The following is a 22,460-nucleotide window of genomic DNA, read 5'->3' on the forward strand; positions in this document are numbered from 1 at the left end:
GTCAATCTCAGCTTTAAAGTTAATATTCTATTAACTCGTACCCAAATAATGTTGACATATCCTATACCTGTATTTGTGGCCAAAGCATACATTGCAGGAAATTAACTTCAAAACTGCAACATTCTCTCCAATGCCAAGAGGCGGGCCTTTAAAATGTTCCTTCCCAAGATCTGAGACTTAGTCCATCCAGTAATTCACTGCTGAAGTCATGGTAAAACTCGGTATGCTATTTTTCTCATTCAAGTTGTTTTGAGGGCGTTCCTGATTAGTTTCCTGTAACAGAAAAGGGTTCCCGGCCCCAAAAAGTTTGAGAATGCATGCGCTAAACTGTGTCCCATGTAGTGAACAATTTCCAACCCCTGCTTGCCTCTCCCAGTTTCAGTTTTGTAATCCTTCAAGAGGAACATGAGTCAGACTGAGCCAGTGTTTCATAATCTTCCACACTGACAATTACACCTAGCCTAATAGCTAACATCCCTGCTGAAACAATACAGTACAGTACACCTAGCTAATGTCCCTGCTGAAATGTTGACATATGCTGCATGATTTGAGTGCAGTGCTGTTGCATCTGCTACTTTACTAGAATTTACTATACACACTAGGCTACTTCTTCAATTTGTCAATCAAAACAGAATCTGCACGAAGGCCGTAATTATAAAACCTACTTGAATACCGAACAGGCCTGTGATGACCGTTTTAATTTAATTGAATATAAGAGAAAATTGGCCTACTTCTTCCTTTGATTACACCACTCTTACCTTTAGCAGATGCCATTGTCTGACTGAACAGACATTGTTTGTATCCCAAATGCCACCCTATTCCCTATATGCCTCGCCCAGTTTGGGGCGGCAGGTGGTTAGAACGTTGGACTTATAACCGAAAGGTTGCAAGATCGAATCCCCGAGCTGACAAGGTAAAAAAAAAACTGCCATTCTGCCCCTGAACAAGGCAGTTAACCCACTGTTCCTAAGCCGTCATTGAGTATAAGTATTTATTCTTAACTGGCTTGCCAAGTAAAATAAAAATATCAAGGGCTGCCCAACCCTCTTCTTGGAGATCTACAGTTCTGTGGGTTTTCAGTCAACCCTAAATTAACACACCTGATTCTACCAATTAGCTGCTCAACAAGACCTAAATTAGCTGAATCAGCGATGCTAAATTAGGGTTGGACTGAACCGGAGATCTCCAGGAGGAAGGTTGGTATAATTTTCTGGAATTTTCCAGGCTGTTTAATAAAGGCACAGTCAAGTTAGTGTATGTTGACTTCTGACCCACTGGAATTGTGATGCAGTTAATTATAAGTGAAATAATCTGTCTGGAAATAATTGTTGGAGAAATTACTTGTCATGCACAAAGTAGATGTCCTAACCGACTTGCCAATACTATAGTTTGTTAACAAGAAATTTGTGGAGTGGTTGAACAACTAGTTTTAATGACTCCAACGGAAGTGTATGTAAACCGCCGACTTCAACTGTATATAGTACACTTATTTTGACTAGGGCCCAGGCAATCAGTTTGTCTAATGAACACCTGCTGGAGGCCACACTTTTTTATTGGTCTACATCCTGTTCCTCGGGAACATTACTTTGAGGGAAATGCATGTCTCTGTGAAAATAGGCTGCAAAACTTTCCCATTTGTGTTTCTGTTTTAGCCCAGGTGTCCTAGCTGTGTGTATCAGGTAGTCTAATGGTATCAGATGTTTCTGCTCTTGACATTGTCATGCCAAAACATGGAGTTGGCATGATGGCACAAATACGAGCACTGAGACAAGTAAAGCTGATGCTTGTAGCAAGGTTTCTGTATCATGGATTTTCATCATGACAGGGTGCTTTTCTATTTATCACCCACCCTACATGTTGCACCGGCCTTAGCTAATGCTGCTAGGCCATAAGAAGGCAGGCTACCTGAGCTAAGGAGAAGCTAGCTAAATGATCTAATGTACGGTCCTTCTCCCTGCTGTGACTTTTGTTCATTGGTTGTTTCATTCGCAGACATCCTTTATCACTACCATGTGCGTACACATTAATAGAGGAAGGTCCCCAACTTCACTAAGCTCAGTCAAGCAGCTGTGAGTAATTTTGCTATCGTCAGGGCAGCTGTGATTCAGGTTAGTGGGTCGCTGCCTGGCGTTCTCCAGAGGAGCGTGCAAAGGAGTCTGGCTTAGGCCTGCTTCCAATTGGTTCCTTATGCAAGTTTTCACCCTGCCCGGAGTTCAGCGGTGTGTATGTTGCCTTAGGCCTCATGGGGGTGATTTGGGGCCATGCATAATTTGAGACCTTCATAAATGGCTCATTGAGAGTTTAATTCTTTATTTACTTTATATGCTATCATATCTGATATGAACATCCTGTCAGTGACATAGTCACATTACTAAAGCAACAGTCTATCCTTCCAATATGGTTGTCTGGAGTGCCTCAACGGTTGCCAGGATTCAGCTATAAGCCCACTGTGCCACCATCGGGACAAATTGGAAACATTGCTCAAAGATGAGCTACTTCTGTACTGTTTACCACATTTACCAAATATCAGAACAATACATTGAACAAATTATCCAATAAATATTATGCTTATGCAGTATTTTGGACTATTTTCAAAGATGTTGACTTTAAAACGTCTTCTCCTGGACCGATTTGGCACCAACTTTGTTATGGCATCTCTGTACCCATGTCTTAAATGCAACTTTTTCCAGGACTCACAAACAGTATGGCTGATATGAGCCAATGAGTTTGCATGACTGTTTTTTCATGTCTAACAGTGCCACCATGCTGCATAACTGAACCATACTTTACAGGTTAGCTAGACTCATATCCCTGAGCATGTGTGCCAAATTTCATCACATGGAATCAACAGATTAAGCTATATTAACATGAGTGCATAATAGCGCCACCGTGTGGTCGATCTGACCGTGCTTGAATATGTTGAGTCTCCAGTGTTTGGAACGGGTACCAAGTTTTGTTACAATACGAATATCCGTGACTGATTTGTGCCAGACCACGCAAATGCGTGTTGGTCAATAGCGGCCATGTTTTATGTACTATGTGCCTTAAAGCTGCAATGTATAACTTTATGGATGACCAATTTCACAATTTTATTTTTAGATCTGTCATTCTCATTGAAAGCAAGTCTTAAGCGGTAGATCTGTTCTATGTGCTCTAATTTTATGCTTCCCGTTAAGTTTGGCTTTTACTTTCTGTTTTCTACACCAGCTTCAAACTGCTGAAAATACAATATTTTTGATGATGAAAAACATATTTCGTAGTGGTTTACAGTTGAAGTTGGAATTTTACGTACACTTAGGTTGGAGTCATTAACTTGTTTTACAACCACTCCACAAATTTATTGTTAACAAACTATAGTTTTGGCAAGTTGGTTAGGACATCTGCTTTGTGCATGACACAAGTAATTTTTCCAACAATTGTTTACAGACAGATTATTTCACTTATAATTCACTGTATCACAATTCCAGTGGGTCAGAAGTTTACATACACTAAGTTGACTGCCTTTAAACAGCTTGGAAAATTCCAGAAAATTTTGTCATTTTAGCTTCTGATAGGCTAATAGATATACTTTGAGTCAATTGGAGGTGTACCTGTGTATGTATTTCAATGCTTACATTCAAACTCAGTGCCTCTGTGCTTGACATCATGGGAAAATCAAAAGAAATCAGCAAACCTCCAAGTATGGTTCATCCTGAACGTACTTTGGTGTGAAAAGTGCAAATCAATCCCAGAACAACAGCAAAGGACCTTGTGAAGATGCTGGAGGAAACGGGTACAAAAGTATCTAAATCCACAGTAAAATGAGTCCCATATCGACGTAATCCGAAAGGCCGCTCAGCAAGGAAGAAACCGCCGTAAAAAAGCCAGACTGTGGTTTGCAACTGCGCATGGGGACAAAGATTGTACTTTTTGGACAAATGTCATCTGGTCTGATGAAACAAAAATTTAACTGTTTGGCCATAATGACCATCCGTTCTGTTTGGAGGAAAAATGTGGAGGCTTGCAATAGAGGTCGACCGATTAATCGGAATGGCTGATTTAATTAGGGCCGATTTCACGTTTTCATAACAATCAGAAATCGGTGTATATATATTTTTTTAAATATATATTTTTAATACCTTTTATTTAACTAGGCAAGTCAGTTCAGAACACATTCTTATTTTCAATGACGTCCTAGGAACGGTGGGTTAACTGCATTGTTCAGGGGCAGAACGGCAGATTTTCACCTTGTCAGCTTGGAGATTCAATCGTGCAACCTTACAGTTAACTAGTCCAACGCAATAACGACCTGCCCCTCTCGTTGCACTCCATAAGAAGACTGCCTGTTACCCAAATGCAGTAAGCCAAGGTAAGTTGCTAGCTAGCATTTTTTTTTTTTTTATCAAATCATAATCACTAGTTAACTACACATGGCTGATGATATTATCTAGCGTGTCCTGTGTTGCATATAATCTGACAAAGCATACAAGTATCTAACTATCTGACTGAGCGATGGTAGGCAGAAGCAGGTGCGTAAACATGAATTCAAACTGCACTTTCGTGCATTTTGCCAGCAGCTCTTCGTTGTGCGTCAAGCATTGCGCTGTTTATGACTTCAAGCCTATCAACTCCCGAGATGAGGCTGGTGTAACCGATGTGAAATGGCTAGCTAGTTAGTTTGCGCTAATAGCGTTTCAAACGTCACTCGCTCTGAGCCTTGCTCTGCATGGGTAACACTGCCTCGATGGTGACTGGTGCCGTTGTGTTGCTGGTTCGAGCCCAGGGAGGAGCGAGGAGAGGGACGGAAGCTATACTGTTACACTGGCAATACTAAAGTGCCTATAAGAACATCCAATGGTCAAAGGTTAATGAAATACAAATGGTATAGAGAGAAATAGTCCTATAATTCCTATAATAACTACAACCTAAAACTTCTTACCTGGGAATATTGAAGACTCATGTTAAAAGGAACCACCAGCTTTCATATGTTCTCATGTTCTGAGCAAGGAACTGAAACGTTCGCTTTCTTACATAGCACATATTGCACTTGTACTGTCTTCTCCAACACTTTGTTTTTGCATTATTTAAACCAAATTGTACATGTTTCATTATTTACTTGAGGCTAAATAGATTTTATTGATGTATTATATTAAGTTAAAATAAGTGTTCATTCAGTATTGTTGTAATTGTCATTATTACAAATAGAAAAAAATTGGTCGATTAGTATCAGCTTTTTTGGTACTCCAATAATTGGTATCGACGGTGAAAAATTATAATCGGTCAACCTCTAGCTGGCAAGCCAAAGACCGCCATACCAACTGTGAAGCACGGGGCTGGCAGCATAATGTTGTGGGGCTGCTTTGCTGCAGGAGGGACTGGTGCACTTCACAAAATAGATGGCATCGTGAGGCAGGAAAATTCTTAAAATAAAGTGGTGATCCTAACTGACCTAAAACGGGGAATTTTTACTTGGATTAAATGTCAGGAGTAGTGAAACGGAGGTTAAATGTATTTGGCTAAGTTGTATGTAATCTTCCGAGTTCAACTGTAGATGTTGTTTTGTCACAAACTGAAATTAGGCAAACAATACACATTTTGGCAACCAGGAAATGTAGCTTACTAATTGCAAGGTGTGGCCTTTACCACGTTTGTGCCATTATCGTTATGCACACTTGCTGCTCCTCATTCAAGCCCCAGGCGGCTAAAGCGTCTCAACCCCAGAGCAACGTTTTCTCCTGTGTGATCTTCGGGGAAGTAGTCTATAATGTTTGCAAGCACCTCCCTCTCAGTTGAAACTCATTAATAAAGTGTACTGTCAAACTAATGTATCTTACTGTAGGGCTCAGTTGATCTTGTAAACTAAAGGTCTGTTGTAGGCGTGTAATCAACATGTGAGCTCTGTTTCAACTTCTCCTTAAATTTTGTTATGCAGTGTTGGGATGGCGACAAGGGAGAACCATGCTAGGTGGAGTCTTGTATCTACTGTCAAGCTTGTTTATCTTCTTGAAGCTGTCTTTGCTTACTGTGTATATAGGAGCCATGTCTTTGGCTATGTGGTAGGTTTGTCTTTGTCTTTCTTTATTTTCCCAATTGGTAGTTAGTCTTGTTTCATCTCTTCAACTCCCGTACGGACTGGGGAGAGGCGAAGGTTGAGAGCCGTAACGCAACCCAGCCGAGCCTCACTGCTTCTTGACACAATGTCGCTTAACCCGTAAACCAGCCGCACCAATGTGTCGGAGTACACCTGGCGATCGTGTCAGCGTGCATTGCGCCCGGCCCACCACAGGAGTCACTAGAGTGCGATGGGATAAGAACATCCCTGCCGGCCAAACCCTTCCCGCCAGCATTCCATCCCTGTTTAACATAGGTGGCTGGCTGTAGCTGAGGGGCTTTGCTGCTGTCGAGAGCTTTTTTCACCTTGCAATTGTCGTAAAGTAGGGGATGGTTCTATAAATGATTTGAATACGTTAGTCGCCACAACACTGAAGCAAGCACATTTTGCGCAACACTTGCATTTGGTTGATATTGGTTTTTCTGTAGCATAAATACTGCTATACCACTGAAGACGCCTTTCTTTGGCACCAAATCAATCTCGTTAGCACTCGCAGCTCTCATATTTCCGAGGTTTACTGAGGTAAAGCCCTTTTTCTCATCACCAGCGTCTAACTGTACACAGGGACATTTGTGATTGGCCAGCATGTACATGCCATGCCACGTGAGAGCCTGCTTGTGATTTAGTCAGCATCCTCTATGCATGTAGAGAGTGAACGAATAGAGTCTAGCGCATCTCATTGGTGGTATCGTAAGTCTATTTTTTTGTTGTATTAATGGATTGTAAAAATAATAATAATAATTACATGAAAATCGCAGCCTCTTGCTATTTATGGATATTGCACATGTCAATATCAAATATTTGTTCTGAATTTGATTAATCGTGCCTGGTGTTGAAGGGAATGTGAGCTGGGTGTTGCATCATGATTTGCTTCAACTGCTAACAGAAGACCTAAGACTGGCCTGTTAATGTTTGTAGACTAGCTTATCTCTGTTAATATTGTAGTTGTAATAGGATGTTCAGTCTTGCTCTGATGCACTGTTTGCATTGTTTGTTATAAAAAAACAACATTAACTGTTTTCGGTAGCAAGCGCCCTTAATTAACCTGTCTGGGAACGGGGTTCCGCTAGCCAACAGCCAATGAAATTGCAGGGCGCCAAATACAAATCAACAGAAATCTCATAAATCAAATTTCTCAAACATACAAGCATTTTACACCATTTTAAAGATACAATTCTCGTTAATCCAGCCACAGTGTCTGATTTCAAAAATGCTTTACAGCGAAGCTCCACAAACAATTGTTAGGTCACCACCAAGTCACAGAAAAATCCTGCCATTTTTCCAGCAAAAGGGAGGAGTCACAAAAAGTACAAATAAAGATTCAAATTAATCACTAACCTTTGATCTTCATCAGATGACACTCATAGGACTTCACGTTACACAATACATGTATGTTTTGTTCGGTAAAGGGGATATTTATATCCAAAAAATCTCATTTTACATTGGCGTGTTATGTTCAGTAGTTCCAAAACATGCAGTGATTTTGCAGAGAGCCACATCAATTTGCAGAAATATTCATTATAACTGTTGATGAAAATACAAGTGTTTTGCATGGAACTTTAGATTAGATTAACTTCTCCTTAATGCAACCGCTGTGTCAGATTTCCAAAAACTTTACGGAAAAGCATAATCTGAGTACGGCGCCCAGAGCCCAAAACAGCCAAAAGAAATATCCGCCATGTTGCGCAGTCAACATTAGTCAGAAATAGCATTGTAAATATTCACTTACCTTTGCTCTTCATCAGAATGCACTCCCAGGAATCCCAGTTCGACGACAAATGTTTGATTTGTTCCATCAAGTCCATTTATGTCCAAATAGCTTCTTTTGTTAGGGCGTTTGGTAAACAAATCCAAACGTGCGTTCGGGTCCAGCCGAACATCGGACGAAAAGTTCAAAAAGTTATATTACAGGTCGTAGAAACTTTTCAAACTAGTTATAGAATCAATCTTTAAGACAGGGGTGTCAAAGTCAAATGGACGGAGGGCCAAATAAAAAAATCAGCTACAAGACGAGGGCCGGACTGTTCGAATGTTCATTGAAATTTTTTTAAATGACGCATATAGTCTAGTGAACCTAATTGAACCTACTGAAAACCTAACAAATATATTACAATATGATCAGATAAATAAAGCAATATTTTCTTATGGCTCTGTCAGTAATCTTTAATTTTCAACAGACACAAAAGACAAATTTCCTTTATATAAATATCCCCATAACATGAACATTAAATGAAAGAAACCGGTATTCAAGGCACCATCAGTAGACTATATTTTCTATTTTAGCAAAAGTGGGCTAAATTTACTTCAAAGAAAAAACAATAATAGCAATTTTCAATCATCCACTCAACTGAAATATTTTTAAAATATAATTGGATTGAAATGCAAAAAAATAAAGTGCAAAAATCTATTAATCAAAAACAACACTTTGTTTAAGGAGAAGTAACATGCAGTGAAAACAAATATTACATTTTAACTTTTAAACTTGAACTGAGTAAAAACTCTAAATATGTGATTGCACAGTAATGTTCACTTGTTTGAGGTTGAGGGTGATACTTGGTGGTGTCCCATCTTTTCCACAAGTTCATCAATGTTCGGGGTAAGGCTCTGAGCTGAAGAAATCCTCAGAATTGAGTGGAGGTGTTCAGCAGTAAGTCGACTTCTGTGTGATGTTTTGTTCAGGTTCATCAAAGAAAACAGTTGTTCACACAGGTATGTGCTGCCAAACATAGACAACGTTTGAGCAGCCTGGATGCGCAGCTGGGGCATTGTGCCGGGAGGAACGGGCGAACTCCGCAGCACCCACTGCCGCAATTTTGCCCTCAGTGCATCATTGCATTGGAGGTCAATCAACTCCATTTGGAGGTTTGGTGGTGAGCTTTCCACGTCAACAGCAAATGGGTTACCGAGCAGTTCCAACCTGCTTTTTTGTGCTTCAAAGTCAGCAAATCGGCGTCGAAAGTCAGCGGCAAGCATACCTATTTTATCAGCCAACTGTGTGCTCGGGAACGCACTGGTAGAGAGCTTCTCTTTCATGGTCTGGCAGCTGGGAAAGTGGCTCAAATTTTCTTTCCGCATCTGCGTCTCCCACAGAGTCAGTTTGGTTTTAAATGCCTTCACTGTACTGTACATATCAGAGATGACACGATCCCGACCCTGCAGCTGCAAGTTTATTGCATTCAGATGACTCGTAATGTCACACAGAAAAGCCATTTCACACAGAAACATTTCGTCTCGGAGTTGTGTTGTGTCTTTCCCTTTGCTGTCCAAGAACAGACAAATCTCCTCACGGCTCGAAACATCTTTGAAGCACCTTTCCCTGGCTTAGCCATCGCACCTCTGTGTGATAAGGCAAATCACCATGCTCCGTTTCTAACTCCGTCAGAAATGCCTTGAACTGGCGGTGATTCAAACCTTTGGCTCTGATAAAGTTAACTGTGCGCGTGATGATGCTCATTACATGCTCCATTTTCAAGGCTTTACCGCACAACGCTTCCTGGTGTATGATACAATGATAAGCTGTCAGCTCACCTGTCGCGTTTTCCTCTTGCATCTTTTCCCGTATCTTCGCCACCAGTCCGCTCCTGTGTCCACACATCGCAGGTGCTCCGTCGGTTGTCAAACCCACGAGTTTTTCCCAAGGCAGCTCCATCTCATTTACACATCTTGACACCTCTTCATACAAATCATGCCCGTAGTTGTGCCATGCATAGGACGTAAAGCCAAAAACTCCTCTGTCACGCTTAGGTTGGAGTCCACTCCGCGGATGAAAATTGACAACTGGGCAATGTCAGAAATGTCGGTGCTCTCATCCACAGCCAAGGAATATGCAATAAAATCTTTTCCCTTTTTCACAAGCTGCTCTTTTAGATTGATGGACAACTGGTCTACTCTCTCGGCAATGGTGTTTCTGCTCAGACTCACATTTAAAAAGAGTTGCCTTTTTCTGGGCAAACTTCGTCACAAACTTTAATCATGCAGTTTTTGATGAAATCCCCCTCCGTAAATGGCCGGGCTGATTTAGCGATCTCTTCTGCCAAAATAAAACTGGCCTTGACAGCAGCCTGGCCTTGTGATTTGGCTTTTTTGAACAGAGCCTGTCGAGATTTGAGGCCTCGTTTTAATTCCTCTGCCTTTTGTAGCCTTTGTTCCATGTCCATATTCTTGTTTTTGTCCGCGTGTTTCGTTTCATAATGTCGTCTCAGATTATACTCTTTCAGTACCGCCACACTTTCTCCACACAGAAGACACACAGGTTTTCCAGCTACCTTCGTGAACATATACTCCGACTCCCACCTTGTTTGAAACCCCGGTTCTCAGTATCCACCTTCCGTTTTGCCATTTTTGATGGGTATCTGAAAGTTAATTTTACTGTGATGCTGACGAAATAAATATTGAAATGAAGCAGCCTACTGCTCGGTGCGTCACCTTTGCATTGTGGGAAATGTAGTATTGGTGCGTGTAAAAGATCTGCGGGCTGCCGGCTTGCTGCGGGCCGGTTCTAATAATAAATCAAGATCATCCCAGGGGCCGTAAAAAACCTTCTTGCGGGCCGGATGTGGCCCGCGGGCCTTGACTCTGACATATGTGCTTTAAGATGTTTTTATCATAAATGTTCAATAATGTTTTGAATACTGTTGACACCTAGTGGAAGCCTTGTGTAGTGAAACACAACTAATATCACCTTGTATCTTCAATGGGGGCTGAGTTGAAAAGCTATAAACCTCAGATTTTCCACTTCCTGGTTGGATTTTTTCTCGGGTTTTTGCCTGCCATATGAGTTCTGTTATACTCACCGACATCATTCAAACAGTTTTAGAAACGTCAGTGTTTTCTATCCAAATGTACTAATTATATGCATATTCTAGCTTTTACGGCTGAGTAGCAGGCAGCTTAATTTGGGCACATTTTTCATCCAAGCCACCCAATACTGCCCCCTACCCCAAAGAAGTTAATGTAGTTGTGCACAAGCGCAAATCGCCACATCCGTAATTTTTGTACTGTCCGACTCTGCCATCTTGGTAATTTTTACTTGGCAAGAAAGTTATCCCAGCCCTAAAAACCTACTGTTTTTCAGCAAACTCTCCGGTCCTCTGATAATACTTATCCCGTGTGAATCGTCATCCCTGTGATTTGATTGATATTAGAGTTTAACAGGTGCTGCACCCAGTTTGGATAAGAACATAGGAACACATTGATGCTTAAAACAAAGTGCTATGCACTTAGCTTACAGATGAAGGAACTGTTTTGTCACACATCAACTTTCCTAGTGCCATACTTCTCTTTTTAAAATATGAAGTAGATGATATTGTGCCAATGAATTGACATTCTTCAGTTAATTAAATGTCTGCATGGGTTACGTGGTTACATGGTTCTTATTGATATGTGTTATTATTTTGACTTTCTCGGAACTGAAGGCCCGTTAGGCCAATATTAGGCTATCCATACACCTTTGAAGTGTCTTCACGTCTAGAAGAGCCCTCAGGCTGACGTCATAACAGTTCATTTTGAATGAGGAAAAAAACATTACAGGGGTAAAACTAATCCCGCCCGAATCGTCCACTGTAAAAACAACGGACATGCTGGGGTGATAATTACACAACAGATGTCCAATAGTAATACTAGTCCCCTGCGAATAGGGCTAAAGTATGGAAAAATACATGTTTTACATTTTCTACCAATCAATCTAAAAAAAATACTTGCGGTTGAACAAGATTTTTTAAAGTCTGGGACAGCCCAACTGTTTCTAGCTACTCAACCAACCTAATGAGAACTTGAGTGCGTGTACATGAATCCCAAAGTGTTTAGACTCACCTGTACTGATATTGTTTTAAATTGATCTGAGGATGCTGAACGTCCGACCTCGAATTCCCCTGAATTGATTTCCCCCATAATGTGAATTAAAATTGGATGAGTACTGTGAATGTGACCTCTGATGGGGACAATGGACCTACTGCTGGATAGTCGGGGGGGTAAGCCTATATGTTGAATTGTGGGGGGGCTTAACCTTTTCACAGGTACCAACAAACATGTGTGAACCTTCTACAGTGGTCCCTGCCACGCATGCTTAAACCGGTTGGATTAGAAAGCTCACCAAGAACGTCCAGTTTCGATTGACGCAACAGTAAGCGTTTGAGCTAGCCACACATTTTTTTTAGAACCATTTTGCACAAACAGTCCTTACAAAGTTATGTCCTGAATGTGACAAGTTTATTTTGGAATGCAATGTTAAGACATTCACAGAAATAGCAACAGCATACATAATCATCCAAACGAGAAAATGTGGACTACATTCGTCCACGCGCAAACTGAGGAGACATTGATGTAACACAAGCATATTAGGAAACTTTAGGCTGACAGAGACCACTATGAATTATCTAATACCAATTGGTGAGCTCAACATTGATCTAAATATTTGAGTAAGTAATCATCGATGGGTAGTTTGTGTGCCGCCATGTATAAGAGACAAGATTAGTTTGGTCTGTTTACAGTATGCATTTTGGAGGGGGTGTGTCGTCTACGATCAGTTACTTACCTTCATTCACTTCCGGAAGTTTACTCGAAAGATGAGTGAACCATTCCTTGACCTCAATAAATTTCTGGTCTGACAGACATTTACATGACACCCAGAATGCATTATATAATGTCAACAAACATGGCGCCACGCATAGCTGGCAAATAGCTTAGCATTAGCTCATTATAATTAGTACGACCTTCAAAAAAGTATTTTACACACATCATAGGTGTCCATTACAATTTATGCAATAATCGGAATGCATTATTTGTCACCAGTACATGAAAAGGTGAATAAAACTGTAAATACATATACATGCAAGCATGCATACATACATATTTCATGCTACAGTAGAAACGACAACAAACGAAAATAAGGCACTTACTTTGATAGGAATGCACACATCCACACAAATTTGTTTGTAAGGTAAACAACAATGGAGGCAATGTGAGCTCCAGCCAGAAAATAAACTTTAAATGCCTATTGTAGTTGGAAACGGCAGCAAATTAATGGAATATCTACATATGCGTACAGAGGCCCATTATCAGAAACCATTACTCCTGTGTTCCAATGGCACGTTGTGTTAGCTAATCCAATTTTGTCATTTTAAAAGGCTAATTGGTCATTAGAAAACACTTTTGCAATTATGTTACCACAGCTGAAAACTGTTGTGCTTAACCTCTTGCTTCTACTCGGGACGCTTGCGTCCCAACTAGAGCTCTGGAAATGCAAATGCGCTACGCTAAATGCTAATAGTATTAGTTCAAACTCAAAAGTTCATTAAAATACACATGCAGGGTATCGAATTAAAGCTACACTCGTTGTGAATCCAGGCAACAAGTCAGATTTTTAAAATGCTTTTCGGCGAAAGCATGAGAAGCTATTATCTGATAGCATGTAACACCCCAAAAGACCCACAGGGGACGTAAACAAAATAATTAGCATTTCGGCGTTACACAAACCGCACAATAAAATAGAAAACATTCATTACCTTTCACCATCTTCTTTGTTGGCACTCCTAGATGTCCCATAAACACTATTTGGGTCTTTATTTTGATTAAATCGGTCCATATAAAGCCTAGATATCGTTATATGTAGACTGTGTGATAAACGAAAAAAACATTGTTTCAAAACGTAACGTCATTTTTAAAATTCAAAAAGTCGACGATAAACTTTCACAAAACACTTCAAATACGTTTGTAATGCAACTTTAGGTATTAGTAAACGTTAATAAGCGATAAAATTCATCAGGAGGCGATGTAAAGATCATTAGCTGTCCGTCTGGAAAAATGTCCGGCTAGAAACTCAACGAAAATATCCGGTCCTAGACCATAGGAGATACGGTGCCCTGCATGTGTTTGACCAAGAAAAAACTCGAAGGGAAATGACAAGACTCTAGACACCGTGTGGAAGCTGTAGGTACTGCAACCTCAGTCAATTAATTGTGGTTCACCTTTATCAATGGGTTCAAGTAGCGCATGGATATATTTTCCCATTTTCAGTGATCAGTTTTTCCTGTGCTTTTCGATGTAAATGCCGTTCTGGTAAAGCCACAGCAGTGATTTAACCAGTTTTATAAACGTCGGAGTGTTTTCTATCCACACAGACTAAGCAAATGCATATACTATATTCCTGGCATGAGTAGCAGGGCGCTGAAATGTTGCGGGATTTTTAACAGAATGTTCAAAAAAGTAGAGGGTCGACTTAACCTCTTGCCTCTACTTGGGACGCTTGCGTCCCAACTAGAGCTCTGGAAATGCAAATGCGCTACGCTAAATGCTAATAGTATTAGTTAAAACTCAAAAGTTCATTAAAATACACATGCAGGGTATCAAATTAAAGCTACACTCGTTGTGAATCCAGGCAACAAGTCAGATTTTTAAAATGCTTTTCGGCGACAGCATGAGAAGCTATTATCTGATAGCATGCACCAATACACTACAACAGAAAAGCACAGCAGGGGACGTAAACAAAATAATTAGCATTTCGGCGTTACACAAACCGCACAATAAAATAGAAAACAGTCATTACCTTTCACCATCTTCTTTGTTGGCACTCCTAGATGTCCCATAAACACTATTGGGTCTTTATTTCGATTAAATCGGGCCATATAAAGCCAAGATATCGTTATATGTAGACTGTGTGATAAACGAAAAAAACAGCGATTTCACAACGTAACGTCATTTTTAAAATTCAAAAAGTAGACGATAAACTTTCACAAAACACTTCAAATACGTTTGTAATGCTACTTTAGGTATTAGTAAACGTTAATAAGCGATAAAAATCATCCGTAGGCGATGTAAATATCATTAGCTGTTGTCTTGGAAAAAATTTCAGGAGAGAGCTCTTCCGGAATGATCTGGGCGGAGACCGGAGGTAAGCGGTGCCCCTGTTTCGGTTCAACCAAGAATCAAAGATGATTCAATTCACAAGACTCTAGACAACATGGGGATGCTGTGGGAGTTGAAGGCTCGGTCTTATCTAATTCGGGTCACTGTTAACAATTGCTGGAAGTGGCGCAAGGATATTTATTTCCATTTTCTGTGATCAGGTTTTCCTGCGCTTTCCGATGTAACGCACGTTATGTAATAGCCACAGTCGTGATTTAACCAGTTTTTAAAACGTCCGAGGGTTTCCTATCCACACATTCTAACCATATGAACGTACTATATTCCTGGCATGAGTAGCAGGTCGCTGAAATGTTGCGCGATTTTTAACAAAATGTTCAAAAAAGTAGAGGGTCGACTGAAGAGGTTAAGAGGTTAAGCAATAAAACTGGCCTTTAGACCCGTTGAGTATCTGGAGCATCATTTGTGTTTTTGATTACAGGCTTAAAATGGCTAGAAACACAACTTAATTCTGAAACTCATCAGTCTATTCTTGTTCTGAGAAATGAAGGCTATTCCTTGAATAGAATGGAATAGCCTTCATTTCTCAGAACAAGAATAGACCGACGAGTATCAGAAGAAAGTTCTTTGTTGCCTACATTTTATTTGTGTGCTTCTACTTAGAAGACATCATGTAGTCATTGTAAAAAATGTCAGCGTAGATCCATGAACTATAATAAATACGCAATATCACTCAGCATTTTGTGGCAGGACAGGCACTTTGTTGATGCTTAATGTTCAGTTGTAGATATGTTTGCTTTTATTATTGTATCTAAATTATTTATTTTAACATTGGTTAAAAGACGCAGGTCACAAAAATGAAATTAAGCAGTTATACCCCATTATTACTTACTGTTAATCATTGTTTCTGAAACATTAGAAAGCGTGCTCAGTTTGATTTTTGGTGTAATTACGTATAATTTATTTTTTAACGGTTGTAGTGTAGGCCTACTGACCTTTACCTTCCTCCCCCACAGGAGCACCATCTACAGCGGGCTATCTCGGCACAGCAGGTGTATGGGGAGAAACGGGACAACATGGTCATCCCCGTCCCCGAAGCAGGGAGCAACATCGCCTACTACGAGTCCCTATACCCTGGGGACTTCAAGATGCCAAAGCAGCTCATTCACATACAACGTAAGGAGTATTATTGTTCATGTAGCCTGTTTGTCAGCGGTCTTTGTTTTTCTGTTGTCTCTTTGGTCAGACGGTAGATGTTTGTTTTTCTTCTCTTGAGTGTGCTTTGCGTGTGTGCACATACTGCAGTTTGTGTTCATGCTGCTGTGTGTGCAGTGCATGTGTGCTCTGTCTGGGGTATGTTTAAAGCCCCAGTGCAGTCAAAATGTGGTGTTGCTATGTTATATACACTGCTCAAAAAAATAAAGGGAACACTAAAATAACACATCCTAGATCTGAATGAATGAAATATTCTTATTAAATACTTTTTTCCCTACATAGTTGAATGTGCTGGCAACAAAATCACACAAATTATCAATGGAAATCTAATTCATCAACGCATGGGGGTCTGGATTTGGAGTCACACTCAAAATTAAAGTGGAAAACCACACTACAGGCTGATCCAACTTTGATATAATGTCCTTAAAACAAATCTAAATGAGGCTCAGTAGTGTGTGTGGCCTCCACGTGCCTGTATGACCTCACTACAATGCCTGGGCATGCTCCTGATGAGGTGGTGGATGGTCTCCTGAGGGATCTCCTCCCAGACCTGGACTAAAGCATCCGCCAACTCCTGGACAGTCTGTGGTGCAACGTGGCGTTGGTGGATGGAGCGAGACATGATGTCCCAGATGTGCTCAATTGGATTCAGGTCTGGGGAACGGGCGGGCCAGTCCATAGCATCAATGCCTTCCTCTAGCAGGAACTGCTGACACACTCCAGCCACATGAGGTCTTGCATTAGGAGGAACCCAGGGCCAACCACACCAGCATATGGTCTCACAAGGGGTCTGAGGATCTCATCTCGGTACCTAATGGCAGTCAGGCTGCCTCTGGCGAGCACATGGAGGGATTTGCGGCCACCCAAAGAAATGCCACACCATGACTGACCCACCGCCAAACCGGTCATGCTGGAGGATGTTGCAGGCAGCAGAACGTTCTCCACAGCGTCTCCAGACTGTCACGTCTGTCACGTGCTCATTGTGAACCTGCTTTCATCTGTGAAGAGCACAGGGCGCCAGTGGCGAATTTGCCAATCTTGGTGTTCTCTGGCAAATGAAAAACGTCCTGCACGGTGTTGGGCTGTAAGCACAACCCCCACCTGTGGACGTCGGGCCCTCATACCACCCTCATGAAGTCTGTTTCTGACCGTTTGAGCAGACACATGCACATTTGTGGCCTGCTGGAGGTAATTTTGCAGGCCTCTGGCAGTGCTCCTCCTTGCACAAAGGCGGAGGTAGCGGTCCTGCTGCTGGGTTGTTGCCCTCCTACGGCCTCCTCCACGTCTCCTGATGTACTGGCCTGTCTCCTGGTAGCGCCTCCATGCTCTGGACACTACGCTGACAGACACAGCAAACCTTCTTGCCACCGCTCGCATTAATGTTCCATCCTAGATGAGCTGCACTACCTGAGCCACTTGTGTGGGTTGTAGACTCCGTCTCATGCTACTACTAGAGTGAAAGCACCGCCAGCATTCAAAAGTGACCAAAACATCAGCCAGGAAGCATAGGAACTGAGAAGTGGTCTGTGGTCCCCACCTGCAGAACCACTCCTTTATTGGGGGTGTCTTGCTAATTGCCTATGATTTCCACCTGTTGTCTATTCCATTTGCACAACAGCATGTGAAATGTATTGTCAATCAGTGTTGCTTCCTAAGTGGACAGTTTGATTTCACAGAAGTGTGATTGACTTGGAGTTACATTGTGTTGTTTAAGTGTTCCCTTTATTTTTTTGAGCAGTGTATATATTTCCACACTAAGGTTGGAGTAATAGTGTGAAATTGTGAAAATTATGGTAATGTAGTTTTAGTTTAAGAGTAGTTTCAAAAGACCCTGAAATTTCTTTTTTGGTGGGATGGAGTTTTGGCCTTCCATGTTGACATCACCATGCGGTAAATTAGTTAGGTGCAATACATCAATAAGATAGCGTTTCAAACCTCTCTGCCAATAAAGGCTTCTTTTTTTTTTTTGGTTTCCCCTTCCAACTCAGACCACTAACAGACAGTCGTAGTAAAATTCTTGTTTGAGAAATTGCTCTTTAAAAACCTGTTTTTTGTTTCTGTTTTCAAATTTTTTTTAATGTTTTATCACAGTAAGGTACTTAACTGTTACTCAAAGAATTTGATATTGAGATTAAATTGGCTGCATTGGACCTTTAAGTGATTGTCAGCCCCTGGGGATTCTCTAATAGCAGCAGTGTGATCCAGAGGTGTCCTGTGGTCTGAAAACATTTGAGCACACTCACACAGTCAGAGAGGGCACATATGGGAAGGTAGAGGGGCACAGGCTAGGCAGGGGTTGTGGGACACTGAATAGTCTAAGCCCAGGGGACCCCCTCTCAGCCCCAGCGCACAAACACTCCTGTCAGCTCTGTTTTTTTCTAAGGGGCTTTCATGTCGAACCAAAGGCAAAGGGAGGGCAGGCTTTTTGCAAGCTTAGTGTATTTCTGTAGTTCGCCGCATTAAGCTGCTGATTGTGATCTGCGCTAAATTCAGAATGCCTTGTGAAAAAGCGTAGAAATGAATGTGCTTTATCGCTGATCTACTCACTCCTGGCCAAAATCATCCAAACTGGATAATAACTCAAAACAACTTGTAAGGTTAGAGAATTTTATTAACATACTACTGACGCAGTCAACACCAAAACATGGCGTAGAGTTAACACAGACAAAATGAAAAACCAACCTCTAAAAGAAAACTAATAGACTCCAAGACTGACACAGATGACCGTAAATAATAAAATGGGTAAAATCCCCAAAATCCAACAGTTTATAAGTAAACTATAAATTCACTTTTCTATTTAGGGAATTTTTGTTAGAATGAATTATTTATTTTTTACATATACTATTTATAAATATATTGAACAAAAAATATATAAATGCAACAGAATTGTAATGAAGTCATTAGGCCCTAATCTATGGATTCCACATGGCTGGGAATACAGATATGCATCTGTTGGTAACAATACATTAAAAACTTTTTTTTTAAAAAAAAAATATTTTTTTTAAGTAGTGGCGTGGATCACAAAACCATCTGGTGTGACCACCATTTGCCTCGCGCAGCGCGTCACATTTCCTTCGCATAGAGTTGATCAGGCTGTTGATTGTGGCCTGTGATTGGACATACTGCCAATTTCTCTAAAATTATGTTGGAGGCTTATGGTAGGGAAATTAACATTCAATTCTCTGGCTACAGCTCTGATGGACATTACTGCAATCAGCATGCCAATTGTTCGCTGTGGCATTGCGTTTTGTCAAAACCGCACATTTTAAAACTCTAACTCTTATTGTCCCCAGCACAAGATGCATCTGTGTAATGATTGTGCTGTTGAATCAGCTTCTTGATATACCACCCTGTTAGGTGGATAGATTATCTTGGCAAATAAGAAATGCACACTAACAGGGATGTAAACAAATTTGTGCACAATTTGAGACTATTTTTTTCACGTTTGGAAAATTTCCAGGTCTCCCCCCCCCCCCCCCTAGCTCAATAAACATGGGACCAACACTTTACATATTGTGTTGTATATTTTTCTTCAGTGTAGAAAGCTGGTCAAATTGTTAAAGATTTTGCTACCGTGGAAAGGACAATACCTGTGTATTTGTGGAAAAATCACCTTGATTAATTCTTTAGTCATATCCTAGTTTACCTATTTACTTATGGCCCTGCCTACTTCTGACAACTTTTTTTATTAATTACATGAGCACAAAATATTCTGCTTTATTTGAAACCGCAAGCCAGACACAATTGAAACGGGCCTTTGTGCCTTCAGAAAGTATTCATACCCCTTGACATATTCCACATTTTGTTACAGCCGAATTAAACATTGATTATAAATACTGACTTATTTTTTCTTCTCACCAATTTACTAACACTACCCTATAATGACAATGTAAAAACACCTTTTAAGACGTTTTTGCAAACATATTGAAAATTAAATACGGATATCTAATTTACTTAATTATTCATACCTCTGAGTAAGTACTAATCAAATCCAATCAAACTTTTTATTAGTCACTTACACATGCTTAGCCAATATTAATGTGAGTGTAGCGAAATGCTTGTGCTTCTAGTTCCAACAGTGCAGTAATATCTAACAATTCCCCAACTACCGAATACACACACCTAAAGGGATGAATGAGAATATGTACATATAAGAATATGGATGAGCCATGGGCGGCATAGGCAAGGTCCAGTAGACGGTATAAAATACAGTATATGAGTCAAAGACGTAAGGTTTTCCAAGTAGCAAAAAAATGTTTCACCTATGCCCTTATTAGTTATATTCAAGAATAAAGCCAATTCATTTTTATTGTGATTCAGTATAACATAGTGTTTAAAAAATATATAAAAACTATGGCCATTTTTTTTGGTAATCACAAGGTTATTATATCCATGCTTGGCAGAAATATAACTACCCAGAAAAAATTACATTTTATTTTGAGTACCACATACAGTTGAAGTCGGAAGTTTACATACACCTTAGCCAAATACATTTAAACTCAGTTTTTCACAGTTCCTGACATTTAATCCTAGTAAATATTCCCAGTCTTAGGATCAGTTAGGATCAACACTTATATTTTAAGAATGTGAACTGTCAGAATAATAGTGATTTATTTCAGCTTTTATTTCTTTCATCACATTCCCACTAGTCAGAAGTTTACATACACTCGATTAGTATTCGGTAGCATTGCCTTTTGCATTGCCTGCAGCAAAGCACTCCACAACATGATGCTGCCCCCCCCCCCCCCCGTGCTTCACGGTTGCGATGGTGTTCTTCGGCTTGCAAGCCTCCTATTTCCTCCAAACAACAATGGTCATTATGGCCAAACAGTTCTATTTTGTTTCATCAGACCAGAGGGCATTTGTCCAAAAAGTACGATCTTTGTCCCCATGTGCAGTTGCAAACCGTAGTCTGTTTTTTTATGGCAGTTTTGGAGCAGTGGCTTCTTCCTTGCTGAGCGGCCTTTCAGGATATGTTGATATAGGACTTGTTTTACTGTGGATATAGATACTTTTGTACCCGTTTCCTCCAGCATCTTCACCTGGTCCTTTGCTTTTGTTCTGGGATTGATTTGCACTTTTCACACAAGTACGTTCATCTCTAGGGGACAGAACACGTCTCCTTCCTGAACGGTATGACGGCTGCGTGGTCCCATTGTGTTTATACTTGCGTGCTATTGTTTGTACAGATGAACGTGTTACCTTCAGGCTTTTGGAAATTGCTCCCAAGGATGAACCAGATGCGGAGATCTAAAAAAAAAAATTAAAAAATTCTGAAGTCTTGGCTGATTTCTTTAGATTTTCCCATGATTTCAAGCAAAGAGACACTGAGTTTGAAGGCCTTGAAACCATCCACAGGTTCAACTCCGATTGACTCAAATTATGTCAATTAGTTTCATGATTACCATCATATGATATGCTTTAAAATGGCTTTTTACTTTTGTTATACTTAATGACATTGAAGCGCAGAAGTCTGGAGAAAAGTTAAAATATTTTTTAGATACAGTATGTCGCCCATTATACTATATATTGTTGCAAACACTAACACAATTATGCCATGGGAGTTCATTTATATTTTTAGGACAAATTTCTCCATTTTAAAATTGCACAGTGTGGGGTTGAGACCCAGGGCCTCCAGCTTGATGAAGAGCTTGGAGGGTACTATGGTGTTAAATGCTGAGCTGTAGTCAATGAACAGCATTCTTACATGGGTATTCTTTTTGTCCAGATGGGATAGGGCCATGTGATGGTGATTCTGTCATCTGTGGACCAGTTGGGGCGGTATGCAAACTGAAGTGGATCTAGGGTGGCCGGTAAGGTGGCTGCGATATGATCCTTGACTAGCCTCTCAAAGCACTTTATGTTGACAGAAGTGAGTGCTCCAGGACGGTAGTAGTTCAGTTCTTTGCCTTCTTGGGTACAGGAACAATGGTAGTCTTCTTGAAGCATGTGGGGACAACGGCCTGGGATAGTTAGCGATTTGAATATGTCTGTAAACACACCAGCTAGCTGGTCTGCGCATGCTCTGAGGATGTGGCCAGGGATGCCGTCTGGGCCAGCAGCCTTGCGAGGATTAACACATTTAAATGTTTTACTCACGTCAGCCATGGAAGTAGAGAGGGGGGCACAGTCTTTGTTAGCAAGCCGTTACGGTGGCACAGTATTATCCTCAAAGCGGGCAAAGAATGTGTTTGTTTTTCTGGAAGCGTGACGTCAGTGTCTGTGACGTGGCTGTTTTTGTAGTCCGTGATTTCCTGTGGACCCTGCCACATGTGTCTCGTGTCTGAGCCGTTGA

General features: G+C 40.7%; 1 protein-coding gene across 4 annotated transcripts in view; it reads left to right on the forward strand.

Annotated features, from left to right (window-relative positions):
- LOC115130439 (enhancer of polycomb homolog 1-like) overlaps window positions 1-22,460 on the forward strand; it is a 77,792-nt gene that overhangs the window by 27,114 nt on the left and 28,218 nt on the right. For all 4 annotated transcript variants that reach the window (XM_065019558.1, XM_065019559.1, XM_065019557.1 and 1 more), the window contains one exon: window positions 15,967-16,126. In XM_065019558.1, coding sequence (XP_064875630.1) covers window positions 16,027-16,126 — 100 coding nt within the window. In that variant the 5' untranslated portion in view covers window positions 15,967-16,026. The remainder of the gene's footprint in view (window positions 1-15,966; window positions 16,127-22,460) is intronic.

The sequence above is a fragment of the Oncorhynchus nerka genome, linkage group LG6 (genome assembly GCF_034236695.1).
Source record: "Oncorhynchus nerka isolate Pitt River linkage group LG6, Oner_Uvic_2.0, whole genome shotgun sequence".
Classification (NCBI taxonomy): domain Eukaryota; kingdom Metazoa; phylum Chordata; class Actinopteri; order Salmoniformes; family Salmonidae; genus Oncorhynchus; species Oncorhynchus nerka.